This window comes from Triturus cristatus, chromosome 7 (genome assembly GCF_964204655.1).
Source record: "Triturus cristatus chromosome 7, aTriCri1.1, whole genome shotgun sequence".
NCBI lineage: Eukaryota > Metazoa > Chordata > Amphibia > Caudata > Salamandridae > Triturus > Triturus cristatus.
The window spans coordinates 1,748,972,962-1,748,995,104 of NC_140590.1; the positions used below are offsets into that span (position 1 = coordinate 1,748,972,962).

Here is a 22,143-nt window from a genome sequence, read left to right on the forward strand (position 1 = left end):
GACTCACTGTATGTATTTTGAAGACAGTATGTGAGCAGGACAGTATGGGTGGATGAGTGTGTGTATGGGTGAGTAAGAGAGTGAATGACTGTCTCAATAGTGTCTTTATGAGTAAGTCCATATGTTTTGAACTAGTATATGTGAGTATTGATGTATATAAGTGAGGATATATGAGAGGGAGAGATTGGAAGAGTTCCTGTATAAATAAGTATGTGTTTCTATAAGTGATTGTTTTAGAGAGTAAGTATGTGTACGTTTCTGTAGAAGTAAGTGTACTGGTGTGTGTATAGCTGTACATGCAAGTAAATGGATGTTTATTTGCATGTGTGAGTATGTGTGTGAGTAACTCTATGTATGAGTGTAGGTGTGTAACAGGATGTATAGGTGTATGAGTACATATGATGACTGAGTACATGTATGAGTGACTATATAGAAGTGTTGATGAATGAGTGGATGCGTATGTAGATTTTGGAATTACTGAATAGGTTGTTCTAACTGGTATTGGTATCTCTATAGTTTTCAAAACCTTTGTATGTATTTTTCAATGTGTGTATCAAAGTTTATATTCGGATAAGAGGAGGTCTGCCACTCTTACACAAGGATGATGTCATCAGTGATGTCATCAGTGATGTCATTTCAGATGTCATCAGTGATGTCATGAGTGATGTCACTGACCATGTCATGAGTGATGTAATATGTGACGTCATCAGCAGTGGATTGCGGGCGCGCGAGTTATAGTTAGCTGAACTAACTATAACGGGGGAATTTCAATGGTTTTGTACGAGTGAAATGTCCATCTAACTATAACATGTGTGAAACCTATGTTTTTTTCAGTGAATTTGCAAGGTTTTTTAAATGCTAATTCCTAACTATAACGTGTGTGAAACCTATGGTTTTTTCAGTGAATTTGCAAGGTTTTCTAAATGCTAATTCCTAACTATAACATGTGTGAAACCTATGGTTTGTTAAGTGAATTTGCAAGGTTTTTTAAATGCTAATTTATGAATGTATTATTATATTTTTAAAATTTTTATTTTACAATAAGCTACCTATGTATACAGTTATAGATTGACTGTATCCTGTAATATGGAATGGCTCAGCTCTTTTTTTTTAAGGGTTTTTGACCGTGCGCGCACCATGCATGCATGCGTACGTGCTCCACGTGCGCATGCGTACGTCGTGCGTGCTCCATGCGCGCGTGCTCCGTACGCACATGCGCGCGTGCTCGGTACGCGCGTGCTCCGTACGCGCATGCGTGCGTGCTCCTTACGCGCATGCACGCGTCCTTCGTGCACGCACGGTGCGCTCACGTTGCACGCACGGCAAGTCATGTGATTAAGAAACAACACTTTTCATTGGTTTAATGTAGTTTCAGGTCATGTGATTAAGAAACAACACTTTTCATTAGTTTATAGTAGTTTCAGTTCCAGAAACTTCCAACACCACACCCACTCCCCTCATTATTTCTTCTGATTCCCTGGGAGAAGGAGCTGAGCAGCTTTTCCAGTACTCCAGTACTTGAGAATGGCAGAGCAGCAGTCATCTTCTGGGAGTGAGCAAGAGACCCTTGTGCCACAGAGGCAGAGGAAACAGAAAGACTCTTTTATATGGCAATTTTTTACTTTTCCAGAGGGGCAGAAGAAGGTGAATGCTCCGAAAGTCACCTGCACTATTTGTGGTGTTGTCTTATCAAGAGGAGATCCTAAAAAGAAATACTCTTTTAGTATTTTTGCTATGATCAGGCACGTTAAAGGAGTACATCCTGTGGCTTATGCTCGAGCTGCTAGAGACAACCCTCCAGCAGCTCAGCCGAGCACATCCACAGCAGCTCAGCCGAGCACATCATCGGCAGCTCAGCCGAGCACTTCATCTGCGGCGGCAGCTTCACCTGCTTCTGTTCCTCTGGATATGCACCCTCTGTTCCAGAGGGTGCATATACGGTGCAATGCGTGCAATGCTCCTCTCTTCTATGGTGACACCAGCATTCCCCTAATAGAGAGCAAGATACAGCAGCACACATGCGGCACCCCATAATTTTTTTCATTTTTTTGTTCCTCTGTTCCTCAATTAACACAACGGCTCTTTTTAGAGCCACCTAACATCTAATCACTAAAATTTGATTTTTAATTCTATTTTTTTAATGATTTTTTTCCGCCATCGGAGCACCGTGCGCGCACCCCGCGATTTTTTAAAAATGTTTTTTTTTTTAAATTCACCCTTCGGGGTTCTTCAGGGACCCCCTGACAAAGGCTAGAGGGTCAGGAACTCTGTACTCTGCCCCCTTTTCACGTTCTTCACCTTTGTTTTTCACTGTCACACACAAAATGGCGGGCGACACTTCCTGATTTCGACCGATTCGAATGTTGACTGACATGTAACCACCAATCACAATTACGCTCGCGCACGTAAGGGTGCGCGCACGGTGCGCGCATATAGATACATATGTACTTTTAACTGCAATTTTCTCAGGAACTACTGAACAGATTGACACCATATATGCAAAAGGCACATCCCTGACGTGAGGACTACCTCTTTGCCAAATTTCAAGTAATTCTGTTCAGCCGTTCGGGCTGTACCTTCGACTAAAGGTCCTATGGGAAAATGCATGGGGAAAACGCGTTTTGGGACCCCCCTTTTTTCTCAGCCCCCGCTTGACGAATCACCCCGAGACTTTCAGGGTAGGAGCTGAGCGGAGCGCCCCATTCGTTTTCAAAATTTTGCGAGGATTCGTCAACCGGCGCTAAAGTTATTCAAAATAGAATTTTCAGATTTCCTATGGAAACTCAGTCCTAACTATAACTATCTACTGGCGACCGCCAGTAGATAATACATATATATATATAAAATAAAAAAAATAAAGGATTGAGGTACATTAGACTTACACATTTTCATTTAAAAAACCTTTCAAATTCACTGGAAAATCGCTAGGTTTCAGGCATGTTATAGTTAGAAATTAGCATTTAAAAAACCTTTGAAATTAACTGAAAAAACCATAGGTGTCAGGAACGTTATAGTTAGTTCGACATTTCACTGGTACAAAACCATAGAAATTCCAGCGCTATAGTTTGTTCAGCTAACTATAACTCGCACCCCAGCAATGCACTGCTGATGATGTCACATATTACATCATTCATGACATGGTCAGTGACATCACTGATGACATCACTGATGACATCTCAAATGAAATCACTGATGACATCATCCACGTGAAAATCTGATGCACCTTCTCACACCTGAATATAACCATAGATACACCCACTCTAAAATACAGACTACCATTTTCGAAAAAATAGACACATCAATACCTGTTACTAAATACGTACTGACTGATTCCTAGGTCTACACACATGTCCACTCATTCACCCATACAGTCACTCATACATGCAGTCACTCATCAATACAACACTATCATATGCACTCATATACCTATACAGACACTCACACACTGCCACATATCCAGAGTTACTCAGACACTTAGTCAGCCATGCAAAGAATCAATCATACTTCCATTTACTCACCTATACAGTTATACAGACACAACCTCACTTATTCATACAGATACTAACACATAATTACTCTCTTATAGAATCACTGATACAAATACACACTCATCCATGCAGCCACTCTCACAATTACTGACTCTCACATAGTTACACCATCACTCACATATACTGCCTTTTACATATGTAGTTACTTGCACATGTACCACTGAGACATCCATTCACTCACCAACACACTCATACATACACTCACCCACCCATACAGCTGTTTCCACATGCACTCTTGAACCCATACACCCAATGAATCAACCACTCACACATCTATGCACAGAGTTGCACACCTCCCACCCACCCACATACTCAGGCAGCCATACAAATACTCAGGCAAGCAATCAATAACTCATATAGACACTCATGCAGCTACTCACCAACCCATGCAGCAGCTCACACAACAACAGACAGACTGATACAGACTTTCACACAGTTTAGTCACAAACCCATGCATTCAGTAAGACACATTTAATCACTCACTTATACAGTCAGTCACGTACCTACTAAATCCTCCATACAGACACTTATACACCCACTCATTCCTCAATACAGCTTGGCATATATATAAAACAAAATTAAACTTTACAGAAACACACAGTCACTGGATGATGTCATCAGTGATGTCATCAGTGATGTCATATGAGATGTCATCAGTGATGTCAATGCACATGTCATGAATGAAGTAATATGTGATGTCATCTGCAGTGCATTGCGGGGGCGTAAGTTATAGTTAGCTGAACTAACTATAACGCCGGAATTTCTATGGTTTTGTACCAGTGAAATGTCCAACTAACTATAACGTTCCTGAAACCTATGGTTTTTTCAGTTAATTTCTATGGTTTTTTAAATGCTAATTTCTAACTGTAACGTGCCTGAAACCTATGGTTTTTTCAGTGAATATATATATATATATAATATTGCCTACTGGCGGTTTCCATAGATAAAATGTTTTTTGATTGGCAAATAACTTTGGCGCAGCTTGACAAATTTTCAAGAAATTTTTCAAAACTAGTGTACTAGTCATCTCAGCTCATGTCAGGAATGTTTTAGGATTAGTTGTCAACTTGAGACTTATTTCTAATATAATAATGATTACCTTCAAATCTTGGATTCCAGAGTAGTGTGCTACTCGCCCCAAAGTGATTCAACTCCTTGTCAGGGTAGTAAGGACTATATAAATACAATTTATGATTACAATTACATTAACGTCACTTTTACCTTTTGGCTTTTGCTTTTACTGAGTTTTTTTTAATGATTTTTATTATAGCACCTACCCATGATTTGCTGCTCATGAGTGTGTGCTCAAAATCACAATGGACCTCTAAGGTTAGTAAAGTTGCAAATCTTGGAAATAAGGAGAATTGCTAATTAGTTGCAGCACATGTGGGACTGAGTGGTGGAAATTCATGAAGATTGCATCCTTAAATGATTTGAAATTGAAGCATCCTCCTATCTACCACCTTCTCACATACATCATTGCTTTGAAATTGTTATTTTCTCTTGTTCCTCAATATTTTTTTTTGCATCAGTTTTTAGGTTGCATAATGAGAGGCCACACCAGAAGGAAAACTCTCAGTGGAGTTATGAATGTGCCTTGAACACCTTTGCAGGTAAATTGGGCATCATGTATTAAAAACGTTTACGGTTGTTACTTGACTGGATCATTGATTTATCATCTGTGATGCACCTATGATTTTATACAATAACTCCATTAGCTATGAAGTAAGTCACCTGTATTACCAAAGCATTGAGATACTGCTGCTTAAACCAGAGATCGGTAATTTACAGATCTTAATTTGTCCAGAACCAGGGATATTTGATGTTCCCAGCTGTTGCTCATTTTTCTTTAAAAACACAATGAATGTTGTTAAAGTGGGGGTTTGTTCAGACTTCTTCAGACTAAGGGCCAGATGTACCACCATTCCATTTTGCCAGCTACAAATTGCAACTTGCAAAATGGAATGTACAACAGTGTCTCAGACACTGTTTGTGATTCCCAATGGGGTCACAAACGACCTGCCTCATTAATTTTCATGAGGCTGGTCACAATTTGTGACCCCATTGGGAATGACCAGCACTCATGGATGGTGGCCTGTTGGGGTCAGCAGACCACCATGTCTGTGACTGCTTTTTAAATAAAGCAGTTTTTTCGGTCTCGCCTGGCATGGGCTGCGCACATGCGCAGTCTTGCTGGCGAGAATTAATGATTTTGGGTATTTTCTGTAAAGGGCATTAAGCCCTGCCCCTCTTTTCCATTGGCTGGTGCCACCGTTTATGCTAAACAGTGGCCAGTGCGATTTCGGGACCGCGCTTGTATTTACTCGCAACCGGCACTTAATTCTCATTTGGCAACCGCAGCTGAAATGAGACAGATTTGGGAAACTGCGTATTAATCAATCCCAAATAAAGCACCTGGCAATTTAATGATATGTAACTGAGGCATCTAAATGGGTAATAATGTGCTTGTTTATTTTATATTGTCTTATTTTTCGTATTTATGCGGCGTGCACTTTGTGGCTTTCCACATCATTCTGGTGCTCGGTGCTGAGGGTTGTCGCCTGGGTGTTTTACCCTTTACCCTGACCTGCACAGCAAGAGTATCACGTTCAGGCTCCTCACCCACGCACACAAGGCTCTCCACGACCTGGGCCCCAAGTACCTCAATGACCGCCTGACCTTCTACACGCCCACCCGCCAGCTACGATCGACCAGCCTCGCCCTCGCCGCCGTACCACGCATCCGCAGAGCCACCGCCGGAGGAAGATCCTTCTCCTACCTGGCAGCCAAGACTTGGAACTCCCTCCCCATCCATCTTCGGTTGACCCAGGACCATCTTTCCTTCAGGAAGCAACTCAAGACCTGGCTGTTCGTGCAGTAACTTACCCCCCTCCCCCAGTGCCTTGAGACCCTTCCGGGTGAGTAGCGCACTCTACAAATGCTTGATTGATTGATTGATTGACCCTGCCATGACGACCTGCCAGACTGACTGCCTTGAGCGGCCCCTCTCCCGGGCCTTCGGCCGCCTGGGCGCACTGATCGCCAGGCATCCCTGGTGGTTCCTGCTGGTGCCCGTGGTTCTGGCTGCAGGGCTGGCAGCCGGGTTCTACTTCTTACCACAGAGACTATCCAATGACATCGAGGAGCAGTTCACGCCCGCCGGGGGTCCCGCCAAAAGCGAGAGGGCTGTTATAATAGACCACTTCCCTACCAACGACTCCGGGCTCTTCTCGGCACAGAAGCTCTACACCGAGGGCACTTACACCTCCCTCATTGCGGTGACCAGAGACAATAAAAATATCCTGACCACTGCCGCCTTCGAAGAGCTGCTGAGGCTGGACCAGATGGTGAAAGCTCTGCATTCGACCAGTATGAACCTGACCTTCGAGCAACTCTGCGCCCCCAGCGGGGGCTCCTGCGTGCCCCCCAACCCGCTGCTGCACGAGGTACAGGGTAACCCTGCTGACATCGAGAGCCTCAACATCACCTTCCCCAGTGCTTTAAATGAGCCGGTACTCACCGGTACTGAGTACCAGCACTTCTAAATTTTCGGCGCTTAAGTACCGGAACTTCTCTTTGTCCTAAGAGAGTACCGGTACTCATGGGGATGTGAGCCAAGCTCAGTGAAATTGACATTTTCAAAAAGAAGCGCAAAACAGCTAACGAGTGGATCCATTTACGTGAAACACTCTGATCGAGTGCTAATCTCGCCTTACAATGTGCTAATTGAGCGGCCTTCGGAAGGCTTTCAGTCAGAGCTGGCAGGAAGTTTGGGAGGGGGCCCGACTCACACTGTGATTACTGACACAGTGTCAGAGACGCAACTAGAACCAAATTTCGGGGGGGGGCTAACAAAAAATTTCGGGAGGGGGGGGCTAATTCTCCCAGCAATAGGCAGAGTGGAGCTGCCGGGGCTCTAAAAAGGGGTGAAGAAGGTCAAAGCCTCTTTAACAAGCAAATGGTCTTTTATAGACCTGTGAAGTACTCGGTGCTGCTGTGTGTGTGTGTGTGTGTGTGCCCGGGAAGCTGTCTCAGCCCGGGCTGACACACACACGAGGGGGGGGGACTGAAGGCCTTTGAGCCCAATGGTCTATGTGCACCTGCACAGTGTCCACTTAGGCTCTGTGGAGTGCATAGAACTGTACGTGTGTGAGCAGGGCCTGCTAACAGACATATCTTGTTACTCTTGGGAAATCAAAGAGAAGGCTTCTTGCTGGCATAGCAGAGTACAGCAGCACTTGTTTTAACCAGACTTAGGAGGAAGGTGGCGATAGTAATGCTGTAGCACAGCAGGTGGGAATCAAGGTTAATTAATGTGGGCAGCAGCGAATGTAAGCGTTTCTAAAATACATGTACTGAATGCCCTGTCTGCGTGCATGAATGCTTAAATGGGTGCCCCTGGCCGGATCCCTTTGCGCTGCCCATAGCTCCACCATCTAGCCCCACCTTAAGCCCCGCCCCTTAGTCCACATCTCAATTTGGTGAGTACCTGCACTTATTTTTTTGCATTTAAAGCACTGACCTTCCCCATTTTCCAAGGTGGGAGGCAGTTCCTGGGTGTGGCGCTAGGTGGCGTAGAGCTGAATCCCCTGTCTAACCTGGTGGAGCGGGCCAAGGCCGTCCGGCTGGTGTTCTGTTATGTCGGAGGGGATACCGCAGCGATGCGGGGCCCAGGAGAGGTCGGACACGGGACTCGGGTCGGGGCTTGGAAAATGATAGACGGAGCCAGTATTAGGATGTATTCCTGGTCTCGCGGTCGTAGCCCTAGTGGCGTACGCACGCGCGCGACCAGCGTTTATTCACTCTATGGGTCACATGACCCTTACGCTACGGTTAATGCCTGTTGCGTCACAGGCGCTACGTTACATTCCTCCCCAACAACATCAAAGCAAAACATGGCTGCTAAAAAACCTCAGAGTCAGCTTTCAGCCTAGTGCCACATTCCAGGCCAAAGTTCGGACCCCAAAACAGCAGGTTAGGTAGTCTTTCAACTGGCAGGATGGTTCAGGATTGCCCCTCAGGCTGTATTGCGACAGACCACGGCTCAGGGAGTCCCCGCTCTCGCTGTCCGGCAAGCTGGTAGGGGCCACGACCCTTTGAGAGTGGCTGGCATCGCCCGCTGCTGGTTCATTGGCTCGTTGGTGCGGAGTTAGCATCTGGGTCTCAGGCCCTCCGGCTTCTCCTGCCTCTTCGAAGGCTGGCCCCGTTTCGGATCCACCTAGCCTGGCCTCTTCCACCGCTCGCGTGTTGGGGCAGTTCTCCCCTTGGTTAGATGACTGTTCGGGCCTTTCAGGGTAATATTTCTTGAGGTGTGACACATTCTGTGTTATTCTCTCTCTCCCTCGAGTGGCTACGACACGGGTTCCCTTGACGTACACTACTGTCCATGGTTCTTTTTCAAAGGTCAGGCGAAACTTTCCACTGGTGACTCGGTTTTTGAGCAGCACTACGTCCCCTCTTTGGATGTTGGGCACCGTGGATCTTCGCCGGAGGCTGACATGCGCGTGTGCTTTACGGCGCTGGGCATCTATGAGGCTGTCCTTGGGGGTCTCCGGCTGCCATTCCGGGTGATGAAGGATTGAGTCTGTGATTACTCGCCCCATTAACAGATGAGCCGGGGCAATGCCTGTGGTAGTGTGTGGCGTTTGACGATAGCTCCTGAGAAACGTCTCCAAAGACTGGGCCTTGTCATGCGCAATCCGGATCACTTTGTTGAGTGTTCGCATCTTTCAGCCTCCCCGTTTGCCTGGGGCCACCGAGGGGTGATTTTCCGATGGTGAATGCTGAGGGCTTGCAGATATGATGCAAATTCTTGACTTTGGAACGGAGACCCATTGTCCGTTCTCAGTTCCTGCATGATACCATGGGCCGCCATGATTTTTTCGAGCATTGGTATGATCTCCGTGGCGCTTAGTACTGACACTATTTCAACTTCCGGATATTTGGAGTGGTCATCAATGGCCACCAAGGTGTGGCGACCATCTGGCAGGCTGCTAAAGTCCAGACTCACTCGAGACCACGTGGTTCTCGGTCGGGGTTCTATGATGATCGGAGCGGGTCTGGGTATCTCCCCAGTTACTTGACACGCCATGCAGGCTCAGACCGTGGCCTCCACAAGGTCGTCCATTAGCGGGAACCACACCTTAGTGCGAAGCCGCGACTTTGTTTTGACCATTCCCTGATGCCCAATGTGTGCAAGGTCCACCACTCTTTGGGTTAAGGATGTCGGAATCACCAGCCTATGTCCCCTCAACAGGCACCCTGTATCATCTTCGATGAGCTCGTCTCTGACGTGGTATAAACTGTCCATCACTCGTTGTGCCGTGGCTGTTAGACTTTTCCATTCCTCCTTGGCTCTGTGCCAGCTGCTGTTCTTGATGGCTTCCTTGGTGCGCTGTAGACATTCATCTTGGCTCGTTGCCTCCCATAGGATTTCCATGGAAATGGGTATGGGGCATGATCAAGCGGTGACACACCTGACGTACTCTTCTGTATCTGCTGCATCCTCCATTTCCTGCGCCGTGGCCTTCCGAGGATGGCGGGACAGGTAGTCAGCCGGATTTTTAGACCCCGGGTGATACTTTACTTTACAGTTATAGTTCTGGAGCTGCAGCATCCACTTTTCAATCCGTGGCGGCGGTTTAGTCGAGGTTCCTGAGAAAAGTGCCACCAGCGGCTTGTGGTCTGTTGCTACTACGAAAGGCTTCCCATATATGTACAGGTGGAAGTGGTGGCACCCCCAGTGGATAGCGATGGCTTCCTTTTCTGTTTGTGAATATCTTTGTTCAGTTTCGGTGAGGGATCTGCTGGCGAATGCCACGGGGGTCCACTCTTCCTGTGGGTTCTTTCTTTGCAGGAGGACTGCTCCTAATCCTACAGGGCCAGCATCCACTGCGACTAGTGTCAGTTTCATGGGGTCAAAGAACGCCAGGGTGGTAGCTTCTGAGAGAGCATCCTTGATTTTCTCAAAGGCCTGGGCTTGTTCAGGGCCCCACTTCCAGGTGGTGGAATCTTTGGTCAGCTCCCTCAGTGGTGATGTCAGGTTAGCCAAGTCTTGGATAAATCTCCCGCAGTAATTGACCATCCCAAGGAAGCTGCGGACTTCCGTGATGCTGGTGGGAGCGGTGGCCTCTTTAATGTCCCAAACCTTCTCTGGGTCTGGGTTGACCCCTTCCATGGAGAATGTGTAGCCAAAAAACTGTAGCTTTTGGTGTAGGAACTCGCACTTTTCTCGGTGAAGAGTGAGGCCTGCATCCCGCAACCAGCGTAGCACTTGAAGAAGACGTTCATTGTGTTCTTGGATGGTTTTAGCGTGTATCATGATGTCATCGCTGACATTGATGACACCGGGAATGTTCGCAATCAACTCCTGTATCACATTTTGGAATACTTCCACGGCGCTGGACACTCCAAAACTCAACCTTGTGTACCTCCGGAGTCCCACATGTGTTGAAAACGTGGTGATGTTGCGGGAGGCCTCGTCTAGCACCAATTTATGATATCCGGACCTCAGATCCAGTTTTGAAAACCAGCAGGCTCCCGCCATTTCTCCGATGAGGTCGTCTATCGTGGGAGTGATGTGACGTTCCCGCTTGATCGCGACGTTGGGGAGTCTCATGTTGACGCAGATTCTCACCGCGCCCGGCTGTTTGGGCTTCCGCGCAACGACGATCGGGGACACCCACGGAGTGGGACCTGACACCGTCTCAATTATTCCTGCTGCCTCCAGCTTCTTGAGCTCCTCCTCTACCAGGGGCCGCAGGTGGAACGCTATTCGCGGGTGTCTTAGGGCGACAGGCTGGACCGTTGGATCAATGTGAAGGTGGATTTCTTTCCCCCTGAATTTCCCAATCCCTTGAAATACTTCCGTGAATTCCGCAAGGAGGTGTTGGAGGGACTCTTGGTGTACACCGAAAGCAAATGTTACGACTCCCATGTCCTCAGCCGCTCGGCACCCCAGAAGCATCCCCTGGCCGTCTTAGGTAACGTAGACGTTAGTTGTGATGGACTGTGAGCCATGTGCTATGGTCGTCCGGAACCGTCCCCGTATCCTCAGAGAAGCATCGTGCCTGTATGCAAATACGGTGATGGTCGAGGGGTGGAGAGCTGGTCTTGGATTCATGGTGCTGTGTAGGGTGGATGCCATGATATTGATAGTGGCCCCTGTGTCTACCACTGCGGTAACCTCCTGGGATCCTACCCGGATGCTGCATTGGGGTAGGCGTCTTGACTTTCGGGTGGCGGTACCGATCATGTGGGTTTTGTGCACCACTCTCTCTTCTTCCTCATGATCGTCCATGTCACTGGGCTCTGGTTCATCTTCTTTGAGAGTATTCGCTACCTGGCGAGGTTTGAGATACTTCTTTGACCGGCACACTTTTTCGAAGTGGTTAAATCGCCCACATCCCGAGCATCTTTTGCCTTTTGCGGGGCACTCGGCCTCCGAGTGTGGTGGTCTTCCGCAGTATCCGCAGGATTTTGGTTGTCCCGGAGAGGGTGTCCCTGGTCCTTTCCTGCTCCACCTCTGTGGGGGTTTGATTGTTACTGCATTTACTGGTTCCGATTTTACTGGTGTTTGGAGAGCCGCCTCCATGTGCGCCGCCTGCGCTTTTGACAATTCCTTGGTCCGTCCCAGGGTTAGTATTTCTGCTAGGGGCTTGCCTAGTATGCGTTCTCACAGCTTGGCCGACGCGCATCCTTGGATTATCTGTCCCCTAATTTCTTCGGTTTCGTCGTGAAACCCACATGTGGCCGCTAGGTTCGTTAGGTACGTGTCTAACGATTCCTCCGGAAGTTGGCGCGCTTGCCGGAAGATGAACCTTTCATAGTCCTGATTGGCCATTGGTTCGAAATGTTCGTTGAGGGCATTTATCAGCGTATGGTGGCTTTTGGGGGTGGCCTCGGCTAGCGTTTTGACGATATTGTGTATGTCTTTGCCTCCCAAGTGGATTAGCATTGCCCGCTTCTGGTCCTCATGGACCTTGGTGGCCTCAAAGAAGATACGCAGGCAGTCCACCCAGTCCTTCCATTTGGCTGCTAGCGGCGATGGCGACCCCTCCACTGTGAATGGCTCAATGGGTGGAATAGTGGCCATTTTCCTGTCGTGCCTTGTCACCGAGGTCCCTCCTGACCCCTATGACCTTGTTATGCTGGGCACGAGCGTGCAATCAGGTGCACGTGGACTGGCCTTCTCTTGGGGTTCCCGCTTCTCACCCACCTATGCTGGGACCCTTGCCTTGTGTGATATCCCCTGTCCCTCTTGTTGTTGGGCCTCTCCGTGGTGCTGGGTGCTGCTGCACTGAGGAACGTGGGCCTGCTTTTGTTTTCTGTGGGCCTGCCTTTGTTTTCTTATTTCCCTGCACCACACCAAAAAGCAGAGGTACTCACAGGCAGCTTCAGGCATGAGGCACTCCTCGCAGGGAAACTGAAGGGCTCAACACGTATTTCAGATCAGCAAGGCCCGAGGTGAGCCGCTGCACTGCAGGCAGCGAGGCCTGGACCACGTGGGCGGAGGTGCGGCGCTCCGTTCCTCTCCCGCCTCTCATAGGGCATCAATCGACAGCAGCACTCGCGTGGAGGGCAGCGGGTGTGCCGCGCTGCACGTCGATGGGGCCCGTGTGATTGACGCGCACTGGGGCACGAGCGCTGCAAGCCGAGGACAGCGCTCGCGCCCGCCACACCAGCGCACGGGTCGGAGGGGGCGCGCCCACCCTCGTCGTCACTTTGTTATGTCGGAGGCGCTACCGCAGCTATGCGGGACCCAGGAGAGGTCGGACACGGGACTCAGGTCGGGGCTTGGAAAATGATAGACGGAGCCAGTATTAGGATGTATTCCTGGTCTCGCGGTCGTAGCCCTAGTGGCGTACGCATGCGCGCAACCAACGTTTATTCACACTATGAGTCACATGACCCTTACGCTACGGTTAACGCCTGTTGCGTCACAGGCGCAACATTACAGTGTTCAGCCTGCGTCCTGCGAGAGGACGCGCCCGGGGACCGGGAACAGAGCCGCGAGTGGCTGCAGAGCTTTCTCCGTACCGTTCTGGACGAGCTGAAGGCCTTTCAGTTCAAACACATCGAGGTGCGGAGCGTTCCTTTAGTCCTGTATTCCAGACGCGCCCTTGTGCTTGTTATCAATACAGTGCAGACTAATGATACTTTTTTCCGCCGCTTTTCTGATTTTACGAGTATTTCTCTCGTTCTCTGATTCATAATGTTTGCAAGTCATTCATGAGTTGTAGGTCTGTCACAACGTCCATAAAGTAAAATAACAAACTAGTTGAAATGCATACACGATTTAAAAGACTGCTTCACGTTGGGTAATTTTCAAATCACCTCTACGCTCTCTCGAGTAAGGAGGGGAGGAGATATCGGTAGTTAAGCGGCGACAGTCTAGTAAGAGCGCTCACTTTACAGTACACATCGCTGCATATAACGAACACCGGTACTCCTTTTCGGCTAACGATTTTTACAACAGAGTGTGTCACAACACAAGCACACGCAGGTGCGATATTTTCATGTATTCGTACTGTTACAGTACAGTATTAAATCAGATTTCTTAAATCCTGGCAGAGTTGGTAAGGAGACATTTGTTCACATCACTGTCGCTCAGAACGACACTGAGAAAGGCTATTTTCATGCAGCGCTTCAAACCACACATCTGCAGTTTCAAGACGTTGTAAATCACAAGCGACATCATTAACTAATCTAACGGTACTGCGCCCAAATGGTAGATTCGTCTTGATTTCTTTGAAGAAAGCATCACATTTCTGAACGCGACTGAAGACGATGATCGTCATATGGGTCACTATACATTTACTATTATAAAAGCTTCGATTCTCTCGAGTGCCTTAGTTTCCTTTTCATAGAGCTCAAAACCGCAGATTATCTTTTCTGGGCGCTGCAAATAATAAAAGAGTCACTGTTACCCCGATGATTTGGAACGCGCTCCAGTTCAACTAAGAAGGATGAGGTGCTGATATGGTCCTGTCGAAATTCAGCCTTGTAACTTACAGGTCGTACGTCTTGGCGCAAATTGGCGTTCTAAATGTTCCATGTTTTGAAGCCGCACCTGCCACCTGGCATTATTACATCTTCTTTTGCAGACAGAGATGAATGCGCCTTTTGACTCTCATAGATCAAACCACATGTTAAGAATCACCGTGGCGTGGTGATGTGTTCTGTTGGATAATATATAGCGCTTCTTTGCTAAACTCGCGCTATGTAAACACCGATATACACAAAAAAATGTTTTCGGGCAGTTTTATATAGCGCAAACTCTACCTGAAGGTATTGGAGCGCTTTACATGGGCACCAGTTGCGTTCCACAAGGACACATTCATTTTTCGTTAGGCACAGGGAGGCCAGAATCACAGGATGTTGAGCCTTAAGCTGAGACTCGAACATGGTTCCCCAGCTCCAAAGTCGCAGCTCTGGCCGTTAGGCCACATCCTCTCAGCCATCCTATTAACATTTGCACTTCTTTAATAGATTTGCATCTTGAGCATAGAGCTCATTGTACCAAAGATCATGCAAATAGGTCATTTATTTATGTTAGAAATTGAACTGCAAAATAGGGGCTTTGCAGACTACACATTTCAGAAGAATCCATCATGCGGTAAATGATTCCAAGGCATGCACTTGTCATATGACCTACTCACCAAGGTCATTTGAAATCTCATCGGATAAATAGCACCATAACTTGGAAAATGCCTTGCACTATATGCTTGTTTTATCTGTCTACTTTCAAGGAACAAAGGGCCTGGTATGTCAACGGGGCTCATCCGTTTTGTATCTATGGGAAATGCGTAGATACAGAAAAGCCAAAATATTTGGCATGGATTTAGATTTTTTTATAAAGTCTCCGCGCATGAGTCAAATGTTGCAGATTGGAAGACGCATGGTACCAATAGGTGTGTCCCAGCTGAAGGCTCCACCTTATTTTACGTCACGTTGCAGTATCGTCGAGAAGGCCTCATCTGGACCACCAGTAATCCTATTGTGAATAAACAGCCAGCAGGGGCGCATATCATTTTACACCTTTGATTTTAAACACCCTTACTTTTGTTTCCAGTGCACATTGCCCGCAACCCTTTCTGTAAGGGTCTTACCAGCAGCTCACCTGAACGTTTGCCGCCTCACTAAGTCATCAGACGTGTTTTACAACAATTACTGGCGAGCCACTAGCCTTTACCGATCTGGCAGTATTTATTTATATTCTAGCTTTTTCCTAATTTGCCTATGTTTATATTCTGCTTCTGAGCATGAAATAAGTATTTTATAGGTTTAAATCTTTCTTCGTCCCCCTTTTCCAATCACTGCATAAAATGAAATCAGAAAAGATTGAGGTGCATTGGCAGAGCAGCACAACACACAAGATGATGGACGTAATGTTGCACAATGGCGAAACATTCACCCCTAGTCACAGATCTGGGTTTAATCCATCGTTATTTTGCTCACCACGCCACCCCATTTCAGACATGGTCATATGCAAATCAGTCTTGACCCTGTGCCTCATGGGAACAGTCCAGCCCGTACTGCCAAGCCATGCCTTCCCTGGACCGGAATCAAGCATCCTAGGACCGGTTTTTGGCTATCAGCCGTCATCAGCCAGGATAGCTTGACTCCAGTGGCGTAGTGAGCACGGGACCCACGTCTGGACATACCCTTCCCACATAGGGCGAACAGCAAAACACGCAAGATGATGGACGGAATGTTGCACAATGGCGAAACATTCACCCCCAGTCACAGATCTGGGTTTAATCCATCGTTATTTTGCCCACTACGCCACCCCAGTTTAGACATGGCCATATGCAAATCAGTCTTGACCCTGTGCCTCATGGGAACAGTCCAGCCCGAACTGCCAAGCCATGTCTTCCCTGGACCGGAATCAAGCATCCTAGGACCGGTTTTTGGCTATCAGCCGTCATCAGCCAGGATAGCTTGACTCCAGTGGCGTAGTGAGCACGGGACCCACGTCTGGACATACCCTTCCCACATAGGGCGAACAGCAAAACACGCAAGATGATGGACGGAATGTTGCACAATGGCGAAACATTCACCCCCAGTCACAGATCTGGGTTTAATCCATCGTTATTTTGCTCACCACGCCACCCCAGTTCAGGCATGGCCATATACAAATCAGTCTTGACCCTGTGCCTCAGAGGAACAGTCCAGCCCGAACTGCCAAGCCATGTCTTCCCTGGACCGGAATCAAGCATCCTAGGACCGGTTTCGGGGTTTCACCCCTCTTCAGCCAGGATAGCTTGACTCCAGTGGCGTAGTGAGCACAGGACCCTCGTCTGGGCATCCCCTTCCCCATAGGGCGAACAGCAAAACACACAAGATGATGGACGGAATGTTGCACAATAGCGAAACATTCACCCCCAGTCACAGATTTGCTCTCCATGCCATTGGAATCAAGCTATCCTGGCTGAAGAGGGGTGAAACCCAGAAACTGGACCTAGGATGCTTGTATCCAGTTCAGGGAGGACCTGGCCTGGCAGTTTGGGCTGTTCTGTTCCCATGGGGCACAGGGTCAAGACTGATTTGCATATGGCTGGGTCCAAACTGGAATGGCATGGTGAGCAAAAAAACGATGGATTTAGGCCCAGATCTCTGTACTGGGGTGAATGTATGACATTGTTCTGCATTCTGTCCATCAACAGTTCTTTTTGCATTTGTCACCCCAAGTGGGACGGGTATGCTCAGACGTGAGTCCCGTGCTCTCCATGCCACTGGAATCAAGCTATCCTGGCTGAAGAGGGGTGAAACCCCGAAACCAGTCCTAGGATGCTTGTATCCAGTTCAGGGAGGACCTGGCCTGGCAGTTCGGGCTGGACTGATCCCATGGGGCATATGGTCAAGACTGATTCGCAAATGGCTGGGTCCAAACTGGAATGGCATGGTGAGCAAAAAAACGATGGATTTAGGCCCAGATCTCTGTACTGGGGTGAATGTATGACATTGTTCTGCATTCTGTCCATCAACAGTTCTTTTTGCATTTGTCACCCCAAGTGGGACGGGTATGCTCAGACGTATGTCCCGTGCTCTCCATGCCACTGGAAACAAGCTATCCTGGCTGAAGAGGGGTGAAACCCCGAAACCGGTCCTAGGATGTTTGCATCCAGTTCAGGGAGGACCTGGCCTGGCAGTTCGGGCTGGACTGTTGCCATGGGGCACAGGGTCAAGACTGATTTCCATATGGCTGGGTCCAAACTGGAATGGCATGGTGAGCAAAATAACGATGGATTTAGGCCCAGATCTCTGTACTGGGGTGAATGTATGACATTGTTCTGCATTCTGTCCATCAACAGTTCTTTTTGCATTTGTCACCCCAAGTGGGACGGGTATGCTCAGACGTGAGTCACGTGCTCTCCATGCCACTGGAATCAAGCTATCCTGGCTGAAGAGGGGTGAAACCCCGAAACCGGTCCTAGGATGCTTGTATCCAGTTCAGGGAGGAGCTGGCCTGGCAGTTCGGGCTGGGCTGTTCCCATGGGGCACATGATCAAGACTGATTTGCAAATGGCTGGGTCCAAACTGGAATGGCATGGTGAGCAAAAAAAAACGTTGGATTTAGGCCCAGGTCTCTGTACTGGGGTGAATGTATGACATTGTTCTGCATTCTGTCCATCAACAATTCTTTTTGCATTTGTCAGCCCCAGTGGGACGGATATGCTCAGACGTGAGTCCCGTGCTCTCCATGCCACTGGAATCAAGCTATCCTGGCTGAAGAGGGGTGAAACCCCGAAACCGGTCCTAGGATGCTTGTATACAGTTCAGGGAGGACGTGGCCTGGCAGTTCGGACTGGACTGTTCCCATGGGGCACAGGGTCAAGACTGATTTGCATATGGCTGCGTCCAAACTGGAATGGCATGGTGAGCAAAAAAACTATGGATTTAGGCCCAGATCTCTGTACTGGGGTGAATGTATGACATTGTTCGGCATTCTGTCCATCAACAGTTCTTTTTGCATTTGTCACCCCAAGTGGGACGGGTATGCTCAGACGTGAGTCCCATGCTCTTCATGCCACTGGAATTAAGCTATCCTGGCTGAAGAGGGGTGAAACCCCGAAACCGGTCATAGGATGCTTGTATCCAGTTCAGGGAGGACCTGGCCTGGCATTTTGGGTTGGACTGTTCCCATGGGGCACAGGGTCAAGACTGATTTGCATATGGCTGGGGCCAAACTGGAATGGCATGGTGAGCAAAAAAACGATGGATTTAGGCCCAGATCTCTGTATTGGGGTAAATCTATGACATTGTTCTGCATTCTGTCTATCAACAGTTCTTTTTGCATTTGTCACCCCAAGTGGGATGGGTATGCTCAGACGTGAGTCCCGTGCTCTCCATGCTACTGGAATCAAGCTATCCTGGCTGAAGAGGAGTGAAACCCCGAAACCGGTCCTAGGATGCTTGTATCCAGTTCAGGGAGTACCTGGCCTGGCAGTTCAGGCTGGACTGTTCCCATGGGGCACAGGGTCATGACTGATTTGCATATGGCTGGGTCCAAACTGGAATAGCATGGTGAGCAAAAGAACAATGGATTTAGGCCCAGATCTCTGTACTGGGGTGAATGTATGACATTGTTCTGCATTCTGTCCATCAACAGTTCTTTTTGCATTTGTCACCCCAAGTGGGACGGGTATGGTCCGACGTGAGTACCGTGCTCTCCATGCCACTGGAATCAAGCTATCCTGGCTGAAGAGGGGTGAAACCCCGAAACCGGTCCTAGGATGCTTGTATCCAGTTCAGGGAGGACCTGGCCTGGCAGTTCGGGCTGGACTGTTCCCATGGGGCACAGGGTCAAGACTGATTTGCATATGGCTGGGTCCAAACTGGAATGGCATGGTGAGCAAAACAACGATGGATTTAGGCCCAGATCTCTGTACTGGGGTGAATGTATGACATTGTTCTGCATTCTGTCCATCAACAGTTCTTTTTGCATTTGGCAGATCAGCACTACATTTGAACTGAGTACCATCTTATTAACACATACTCATCTACGTGCACCAAAAATAAATTGGATATTACATTGAGATTAAAGCTGTATTTGATGCAGCGGAAATACCCATGCATGTTATGAATCATGAAAAAATATGTCTAGACTGGGAACATTTTTTTTGTTTAGCATCCCTTGTAGAATATTTGTTAAACATTGGGAATATGTAATACAAATATAATGGTTTATACCCGGTAAGGTGGCTCAGAGTGTTAAACACTCCCTGCTAACATCTGTCATGAGGCTCGGATTAAATGTATGTATCCTGACATGGCAATCTGAACATTTAAACCTCAAAGGTTTGTAAATTGAGTAATATTAAATGAGGCAAAAGTAACATTTGTTATGAATAGTGCATAGACATTGTAAAAAAAATCTACTTATAAGTGTTATATTAAAAGAAACAATGATGATGAATATATTGATACATCATGAGGATAATGCTAGGTGTACACCCGCATTTTGTTAGCATGTCAAACAAGCATTGGCATAGCCAATAGGTCTCGCCTTTGGGACCTTATAAGTGTTTAGCCATGCAACAGTTGATGTTGTTGCACCAAGGATATTGTGCTGGATAACTAAACACTTATAAGATCCCAAAGGCGAGACCTATTGACTATGTCAATGCTTGTTTTCAAATGCAGCCCATTTTTCTTAAAGAAAAACGGAATTTATTTAAAAAAGAAAAAATAAATGTTTCTGTTTCATTTTTTAGAGTATGTAGGGGTCTGCAGGACCACTGCCTGCTGTTGAAAAATATTTTCGCTGCCAGTCACAAAGGGGAAGGGGTGCCCTGGGGACCCCTTCCCATTTGCAAGTGGCTTACCTCCTACTTGAAGTGGGTGGTAAACTGCGAGTGTTTTGCTACCGCAGTTGTGGTCCCAAAACAATTGTACATAGAAGTGCAACTCGCTATTAGGAAGGAACGCCCTCAGCATGCCTCTTCCTAATAGCAAGTCACAAACCCTATTTTACAAGTTGGTAATTGGTTACCGACTCGCAAAATAGGGTGTGTAAATTGCACAGACCTATTTGGCGGTCGCAACCGGGCACATTTCCCATTTGCAACTGATAAAAATGGTTGTACATCTGGCCCTAAAAGTGTTATTTCCATTTTAGATGATTCAACAGGATAGCACACATAAAGTGGTACTATTGGTCAGCTGTGTTCTGCCACTGATTTTTTGCTGTGTAATTTCCATTTTGAAGAAGCTCACAATTCAGTAATTTTTCTGTTTGGAGCCATTCTGTGTGTTGTATGTCTCCAGTCACCACTACAGCACAAAACACAACACCGTTCCAGGGATCTGTTTGTTGTATCCTCAAACGATGGTGAAGCTAAAGCGGTGCCCTCCTGTTTCTCCTGATTTTTTAAATAATCTTACCTTCTGACGTTATAGTTAGGTGAAAATGTCAGTGCCAAAGTAGCATTTTGAAAAAAAAACCTCCACAGAAATTCAACAGTTATAGTTAGCAGATAAATTTGGTGTAGTTCAGTTCAGTTTTTTATGCAAAGCACTGCCTAAACAAGTCTTTGAAAAATGCTTGGATATTTTTTATTGGTCCCTGTTTGAAGGCACACCCCAAAACTTTCCATGCACAAACTAGAGAAAAGAGACTTTTGGGAAAGTTTTGTGGAGATTTGTCAAACAGTGTAAAAATATTAGAAAACAAAAAAGGCATTTCCTATTGAAACAAGATCCTAACTATAACCATCTGGCAGATATTTATATCTATATACACATATCTCTATCTATCTATCTATCTATCTATCTATCTATCTATCTATCTATCTATCTATCTATCTATCTATCTATCTATCTATCTATCTATCTATCTATCTATCTATCTATCTATCTATCTATCTATCTATCTATCTATCTATCTATCTATCTATCTATCTATCTATCTATCTATCTATCTATCTATCTATCTATCTATCTATCTATCTATCTATCTATCTATCTATCTATCTATTCAGTTGAGTGGGTGAATCCAAGGTTATATTAGGGTGTGAGAAGATGCATCAATTTATCACACGGATGATGTCATCAGTGATGTCATCAGTGATGTCATTTGAGATGTCATCAGTGATGTCATCAGTGATGTCACTGACCATGTCATGACTGATGTAATATGTGACATCATCAGCAGTGCATTGCAGGGACGCGAGTTATAGTTAGCTGAACTAACTATAACGGGGGGAATTTCACGGTTTTTGTACGAGTTAAATGTCCTGCTAACTATAACTTTCTCTAAAACCTATGGTTTTCTCAGTGAATTTCTAAGGTTTTTAAATGCTAATTCCTAACTATAACTTCCCTGAAACCTATGGTTTTTTCAGTGAACTTCTAAGGTTTTTTAAATGCTAATTTCTAACTATAACGTGCCTGAAACCTATGTTTTTGTCTGTGGATTTCAAAGGTTTTTTAAATGCTAGTTTCTAACTATGCCTACAGAGGTAGGACATGTGATGAAAGAAGAAACAACGCACAGAAAGAAAAAAAAGATATGCAGAAAGAAGCAACAGAAGTCCATAAGGACGAAGAAAACCGCAGGAAGAAGAGATGTGCAGAAAGAACCAACAGAGGA

The 22,143-nt window shown here is 46.8% G+C and overlaps 1 protein-coding gene across 2 annotated transcripts in view; it reads left to right on the forward strand.

Annotated features, from left to right (window-relative positions):
* The window catches only part of LOC146812990 (killer cell lectin-like receptor subfamily B member 1B allele A), a 637,615-nt gene that overhangs the window by 199,039 nt on the left and 416,433 nt on the right, over positions 1–22,143 (forward strand). The window contains exon 3 of one of the 2 annotated variants that reach the window (XR_014966001.1): positions 5,081–5,161. Coding sequence is in view for 1 of the 2 variants with exons in the window: in XM_085614661.1 (XP_085470787.1) it covers positions 1,341–1,351 (11 nt within the window). In the remaining variant the exon portion in view is untranslated. Of the gene's footprint in view, positions 1–1,340; positions 1,352–5,080; positions 5,162–22,143 lie in introns of those variants that run through there. The other variant, XM_085614661.1, reaches the window with a different exon arrangement.